Source organism: Scyliorhinus torazame, chromosome 14 (assembly GCF_047496885.1).
Source record: "Scyliorhinus torazame isolate Kashiwa2021f chromosome 14, sScyTor2.1, whole genome shotgun sequence".
Taxonomy (NCBI): Eukaryota; Metazoa; Chordata; class Chondrichthyes; order Carcharhiniformes; family Scyliorhinidae; genus Scyliorhinus; species Scyliorhinus torazame.
In genome coordinates, this window is record NC_092720.1 from 62680934 (window position 1) to 62688625 (window position 7692).

General features: G+C 49.5%; 1 protein-coding gene across 1 annotated transcript; it reads right to left on the minus strand.

The window, feature by feature from the left end:
* Positions 1-874: 874 nt before the first annotated feature.
* On the minus strand, positions 875-5141 carry fam43a (family with sequence similarity 43 member A). The gene has a single exon (XM_072474294.1). The coding sequence runs from the start codon at positions 4909-4911 to the stop codon at positions 3841-3843; it is 1071 nt and encodes a 356-aa protein (XP_072330395.1). The 5' UTR covers positions 4912-5141; the 3' UTR covers positions 875-3840.
* Positions 5142-7692: the final 2551 nt, after the last annotated feature.

Sequence of the window (7692 nt, forward strand, 5' to 3'; positions counted from 1 at the left end):
ACATGACAGAAGGAACTGGCTATTATCTATGATCCTATTTTCTTCAGACCATTTTAGGTCTCATAAATTAATCTGTGTGTTTGAGGATGCCACTCTTGACTGGTAATCCAATTGACAGTATATGTTAAGTGCTGTAGTGTAGGCTGGGCTGAGTCACAATAAGCTACATTTAACTAGTTAATGTGTGCAACCATGTTTTGCCTGAAAGTTTTCAAAAATCTGAAGATGTGATTTTCAATTAAATTTGCTTTTCATCAAAATATTTCACACAAAATTATTTGAATGCAGATTAAAATAAATAAAACATATTGAAAGTGTTAGGAAACAAGTTCAATTTGCAGCCTCTTGATTTCTGCAAAACTTGTTGATGTCCATAAGTACGATATACCCTTTTGTGAAGCTATGCCACTTTACTCGGCACAATATCACATCCCTGTTGTATATGATTTTCAGACTGGTTTAAATTGATCTCAGTGTATCAATTCACGATAGGCAATTTAATCGTTATAGATTCTGGTATCGCCAATATCAAAACTAATCATCACTAAAAACACAGGGATGGTATAAATCACTTCCATGTTAAAAATATTTAAAAACAAAAAGAAAACAACAAAAAAAAAATCACTTCCATGTGTATTTGGCTAACATTCCCAGCTGTTTTCTGTAACATCAGTTTTTATGATCAAAGGGGCTTTGGGCCATTAGCTTAGAAGAGGTCCATAAGAAATAACCATGGATGCATATGTAAGTTTGTGAATTTTAGTTTGCAAACCTAATTCTTATTTTACAGTAGAATAGTGAATGCTGTTGTTGTTATTCATACATCTTGAGCAATCATGCACACTAACACCATGCCTTAAAATTACAGTACAAGTCATTTTTACATTGAGTTTATTGTTTCAGTTTGTGCCAACAAAAAATTATGGACACTTCTTCATCAAATATTTAAAAAATAACATCTATCTTGCTTGTACAGATTTATATTTAGTATGTACAGTACAGTCAGGACATCCAATACTTGCTGCATCTTTCTTTTGCACAGCAAATAAATTATATATCTGATGACAAAACTATTTACAAGACTAAAACACTGGTTAAGAAGTCACAACAGTGCAATATACAAACCACAGAGTGTAACAGGCAAGAATAAATTCTGTGACTCAATCAAGGGATTGTAAACAAATACTTAATTTAAGACAAATAACCGTGGCATTTAACTGAATGTGAGAAATTGCATCCATTCCATAATGATAAATGACAAATGTAAGGAATCCATTCTATGCATTGATGGGAACCTATCCAGTCAAATCTGATATCAATTGTAATATACTATAGATTGGTTTTCTTATCTTAACACACGCTGATGAAGCTGCAATAGTGTAAAACAGGTGATAACCAATTGGGACCCTGATTTACATCTCTCCAAATTTTGATTTTTATTGATTTTAGAGTCAATTTAAAGCTGATCCATGATTGGCCATTTTATACTATCACCCAAAGTCAACATTGCCTCAATGACCTGTTAAGGAGACGTTACATTTTTTTAGTAGCATCAGTGTAACTCCCAAACTCATGATATTAATCTAATCTGAATAATGTACCTCTGTAGTAAGACATTTGTATTTTAGTCAGATGTCTTTGACCACTGAAATAATTTTGTAGTGCCATTAATCTAAATGGCAAAAATTGCTAACAATGCAATCGTTGTTTTTCACAGTGCTGACCTTCATGTTTAGGTTGAGATACTATAATATAGAATGTCTCATAACTTTAGATTTATAATTGTTCATATATAAAGCCTGTATAAGATACCAGATGTTTAGTCTTTCAAAAGGCATGATTTGGTTTGCCATTTGATTTTAAACGTTATTCTGGATTTTTAAAATCAAAGAAGCTGGATTGGGAAAGAGGTTTGAATGTGTAGAAACGTTTTGTTCAGTCAAATAAAAGTGCATTTTACACCAAACATCTTTCAACATATTTCAAAATTCCCATTTAAAATCAAATAAATAGCCTTTACTGGGACTCGCCAGTAGTCAAAACAAATTGTCTCCAAATAAGAAACGCAAGAATATGCTTCTTAACATATAATTGCTGTGTGTACCTGAGGGAAGCTTGAGATTTTGAAAACACAAGCCAGCAACTTCTTCCATCAGCACTTAAGGGAAAATAGATGAAAGATAAGGACAAGAGAGAGAATATGAAAAAAATAACCACTAGTCTTTTAAAAAGAGTAAACCATTGTGAAGGGCAGTAAAGTTAAACATGAAGAACTAAATAAAGGGAACAAACTTGAAAGACAGAACTCATGGAAAATAAATTGAATTGTTGTTAAGAATTTCTTCAACAAATTAGACCATTGCAAATGAAAATAACAAAATGATAAAATACTGGGCAATAACTACTACAATGGCTCAAACATGTTCTTTGGGGGAAAATTGTTTTGTGCTTGAATACAGATACAGGACGTGTAATGTGACTGTAACACAAGCTCCAAGGGGGGCCGCGCAAGATTCGCCTGTAATTAGTCCTTGGATCTCATTACCCACAAAACAGGTGATCTGCAAGTGACAATCGAGCATCCCGATGATATGGCTCACCAGTCCACCCCAGCCAAGAGCAGGTTTGGCCAGCTCTAAAGTCAAGAGTGGCTTTCCATTTGATCCAGGATTGGAGCTAAAAAGGATGGGTCAAAGTGGTGTTGGAAAGCTCACAGTCGTGTTGTGGATGAGTTACACTTCTGTCCTCCTGGTTCCTCATTGAGGTAAGTGAAAGCACGTTTGCTTGCCTTGACATTGGTGACCTCCATAGGTCCATTCAAGGAGTGCTGCTTAGGTAGCAATGGTTCTGCTAAAACTAATCAAACTTCCACAGTTCAAACTCTGCCTAGTTTTTGACCAATTTCAGAGCAGGATTCTTAAACAAGCATAATAACGCCTCAATGTGCGCGGGGCTGACTCAGCCTTAAAGTAGCTTGCCAGGGACACCAGAATATTGCCTGAGCCAATACGCTGTTCGATCTAGTTCAGGCCTCTCGGATGCAGCCCCACAAAATGGGATTTAAGAAACAGCAAATGAGGCCCAGTTTTCAGACCAGAGTGGAGAAGTTATGTTCTCAAAGTGAAGCGTGATCTATCAAATCTGACTCACATGATGCATTCCCCGGTGTGGGTGCTTTGGAGAGATGTATTTGCCATAGTTTGATGTTATATATTGTACAGACAAGGCCAGCAATTTACCCTCTCCAAGCCTGGCTGGACCTTGGCTAATGGTGAGCCATTTACTTATATTCCGCCTACCAGTCACAGCACTGGCGGAATACTGGTGAGACGGTGCTCCCTTCCTTTTATTACCTGCACTTGTGCATTGGGGTAGGGGATGGATGTTGGAGAGGGGGTGGGAGGGGGAGGGGCGTTGATGCCAAAATGGTCAATAGCAGCCACCGTGCCAACATTGCAGCGAATGGGGAGGAAGGAGCTTTAGATTCAGCGGGTCAATTTCAAGCGAGTCCCAGACGACAATCCCGACTGTCGCCAGCTCCCATGAGGAAGTTTCTTGTAAACAGGGAACAAAGCGCCTCGCACAAATCGCAACTTCCATTTCGACAGGTCAAAATCCCTCACTTACTTATTAAGAGAACGAATAAAGTCGACACAAATCGCAAGCCGGGTGCTGGCTGCCCTTTTTGCAAAGTCAGTTTCTGGGCATGTACTTTCCCTCAATGGCATTCTTCCTCTTTTAGCATCGAGTTAGTGGAATGGTGAGGTTCTGGTGGGGGAGTTACACCGACAGTTCGTGTTGGGAGGCCGATTGCAAAGCGAACCTGCAGCAATTGTACAATTATCCCATTTCGTGCGAGTCGCCGTCCTCACTGCCATCCAGCGCGGTGCCCGGTTCCTGGTCACTGGCGCCGCTGCCCAGGGAGGACTCGCTGCTGGTACTTTCCCCAGATAGTAACCTGGTCACCCTCAGGTCAGCCCTGAGCAATTGGACATCGTTGCCGATGGTTAGTTCCCCCAGGTCGCTGATCAGCTCGGAAAGGTCTTGCTGCTGGTTCCTGTCCGCCGGCTCTGCCCCCTCCAGAATGTCCTCGTACTCCACACTGCCCTCCAGCTCGGCTTTCTCCTCCTCCTCCTCCTCTCCCACCAGGTCCTCGGTGATGGAGCCCAGCTTGGGGGCGCTCCTGCTCCTCTCCACCGGCGGCTTGTAGCTGCACTGGCCGTTCAGCAGCTTCCTGAGCGGCACCAGGGGGATGGTCTGCTCGCCGATCAGCCTCTGCTGCTGGTGCCTGGCGTCGTCCCTCCTCTTCAGCCGCTTGAACTCGGCCAGGGCGTTGCTGGAGGTCTGGTAGAGGAGCAGAGCCATCGCCTTCGCCTTCTCGGCTTTGGAGACCAGGACGGCGTGGCACCTCAGCATGACCGCTTTGTGCTTCAGTTCGTGCCGGTAGATCCAGGCGAAGATTTTGGGCGAGCTGGGCTCCGCCACGCAGTATGTGATCCGGTGGAGGAGGTACAGATGGCCCGGCCGCTTCGCCTTGCCGTCCACATGCACCATGCGGATTCCCTGGGAGCTGATGGTCAGTTTCATCTTGGTGCCGTTCTTGCCTTGCTCGCTCTTGCACCAGATCTTGGTGACGGCCACATCGGCGCAGCCTTCCCCTTTGGACTGGATGGTGGTGGCGTTGCCCAGGTACAGCACCGTGTAGGTGGGATCTTCCCCGGTGATTTTAATCTTCCTCCTCCTGGATTTGAACATGCTGCACACCCGATTGAGGGCACTCTCTGTCACCACGTCTGGGCAGGCACGGGTGAAAGAAGTGAGGGTGTTACAGTTCAGAGTCACCGAGTAACCCAGCGGCTTCGGCTGCTTCTTCTCGATTAAGTCGAATTTATTTTTCTTCCAAGGTAACATCGCTGATATGGGGTAGGTGGAGCTGGTTAAAAGGTTAGGACGGTGGGGAAATCAGCACCGCCCCCCGACCATTCCCATCCTTGCTCCTGGAGACTGGCCGGGCCCCTGGTCACTGGCTGCCCCCAGAACCCCTTGTACTTCTCATGTTTCTGACACTGACTCGTGTTAAGTTGATACAGTCCCAGGCTGAGAGATGTAAATATAGACTGGAGTGAACCATCCACTCACTGGAGCGGGGAGGGGCCGCACTGACTCACATCTAGGAAGTTAGCACAGTGATATAACTCCCCAGGAGTTAACCTATTAAAAACCGCAGTTAGGGTTTCAACACTGCCAACCTGAAATAGGATTGGAGACATTGCCCCCCCCCCCCCCCCCCGGCAAGTTTCAGTTTGTGACAATATTTGAATGGGATAGGACTAATTGGAATTTAAGTTGTGTTTTTTTATATATATAATAATGGTGTGGTCCTAAACAGGGCTAAAGGGGGAAAGGAGGAACTCTGCTTCTCATGGATTCAGTCCCCAGGTTGCACAGAAATGGGGAATGGTCCAGGGGCTCAGTGGATCAATGCGGTTTAGGGTTTGATGGTGAGAAGCAAGTAAGATGGACCAGTGAGCTGACCTCGCCCGGGGCAGCAACAATGAAAGGCTGCAGCTGGCGTAAAACTTGAGTCGTTCTCCCTGATCCCCTTTTGCAATGAGCTCTGCGGGAAATGTCAGGTCAGAACTTAGCTGCACTGCCGCCTGCAGTAAGAAACTTTGTCGGCAGCCGACGCAGGTTCAAACAAAAATAATGATCGGCTGGCTGCCGGAGGATTCCCTGTCTGTGGAATCCCAATTTGAGTCACTAACATCAGAAGGAAAGCGAAGTAAAGGGACCGTCATTGGTAATGTTATCACAGATTCTGGCTTTGGGAGATTTGAGATTGATTAGACAGGGAAGGTTTATGAAGGATTGGAGCTCAGTAATATTTCGCCTTTTTCAGACACAATGGGCGTCATTCTCCGACCCCCCGCCGGGTCGGAGAATGGCCGTTAGCCGCCGTGAATCCCGCCCCGCCCCCGCCGAAGTCTCCGAAGGGAGAAAAGTCGGCGGGGCGTTAATGGCGCCGCTGCCGCGGAGAATGTCACAGGTCTGCGCAAGGCAGCCGATTTTCGGACTGCCGATATTCTCCCTTCCGGATGGGCCGAAGTCCCGTCGACGTGATGACCGTTCACGTCGACGTCAATCAAACCTCCTTTTCATCGGCGTGACCCGGTGCTCCAGGCTCACGCCGACCAGCGAGGATGTGAGTGACGGCCTGGGGGGTTGGCTCTGGGCAGGAAATGGCGTGGCCGCAGACTGATTGCGTGAGGAGAGGTGTGTCTCGGCTTGTGTGTGTGTGTGTGTGCGGCGGGTGGGGGGGGGGGCTGGTTAGAGTAGGCTGGGCTCCGGGGGAGTGCCGGGAGGGGGTCTGTGCCGGGGTGGAGGTTGGGGGTTGGGGGGGGGGTCCGTGCCGGGGTGGAGGTTGGGGGTTGGGGGGGGTCTGTGCCGGGGTGGAGGTTGGGGGTTGGGGGGGGTCTGTGCTGGGGTGGAGGTTGGGGGGGGGGGTCCGTGCCGGGGTGGAGGTTGGGGGGGGGCGTCCGTGCCGGGGTGGAGGTTGGGGGTTGGGGGGGGTCCGTGCCGGGGTGGAGGTTGGGGGGGGGGTCCGTGCCGGGGTGGAGGTTGGGGGTTGGGGTCCGTGCCGGGGTGGAGGTTGGGGGTTGGGGAGGGGGTCCGTGCCGGGGTGGAGGTTGGGGAGGGGGTCCCTGCCGGGGTGGAGGTTGGGGAGGGGGTCCGTGCCGGGGCGGAGGTTGGGGGTTGGGGGGGGGTCCGTGCTGGGGTGGAGGTTGGGGAGGGGGTCCGTGCCGGGGTGGAGGTTGGGGGTTGGGGTCCGTGCCGGGGTGGGTGATGGGAGGGCAAATGAGTTGGTCCACCTGGCCAGGTGCCAGCCTCCAACAGTTGGACCCATGCGGTCCATGCCACCTGGCTGGGGGGAGGAGGGGATATGGGCAATGATGACATGTCGTCGTTCCCCTCCCCCCCACCAGGCCGTCATGTTTTCAGACCATCCAGCGATGTTGGCCGCCGTGGTGGCAGCTGCTCATGTCTATGTTGCCCTGGATGAGGAGGAGGAGGAGGAGGAGGAGCGTGTCAGAGAGGCGGCGCATGCTGCCACAGAGGGGCAGGCGGCAGCCGCCCAGGCTGGAGGGACACCTGACCGACAGGACGAGGAGGGGGAGGAGGACGTCGCGGCCCCACGGCAACGGAGGCACCCAAGGGCGCCACATGTGTACCGGCCCCGGCAGTCATACCAGGACCTCACGGACCGGGAATGCAGGAGGAGACTCCGGATGAGCCGGGAAACCGTGGCACACATCTGCCACCTGCTGGCACACCTGTCACCGCATGGCACTGGCGGGGGACACCCTCTCCCCGTGTCCGTCAAGGTTACGGTGGCCCTGAACTTTTATGCAACGGGGTCATTCCAGGCACCGAGTGGGGACCTGTCCGGCATATCGCAGACATCGGTGCATCCGGGCAGTGACAGATGCCCTTTATGCCATGGCGCACCGCTACATCCGCTTCCCCGTGGACCGGGCCAGCCAAGATGCCCGGGCCGTGGGCTTCTCTGCCGTTGCCGGGTTCCCCATGGTCCAGGGCGCGATCGATGGGATGCACGTCGCCGTGCGGCCACCTGCAGAGAACAGGGCCGTGTTCACTAATAGGAAGGGGACCTATTCGATGAACGTACAGGTG

Excerpts from the sequence above, each read along its gene's own strand:
- fam43a (XM_072474294.1), bottom strand. The coding sequence starts at position 4,911 with ATGTTACCTTGGAAGAAAAATAAATTCGACTTAATCGAGAAGAAGCAG.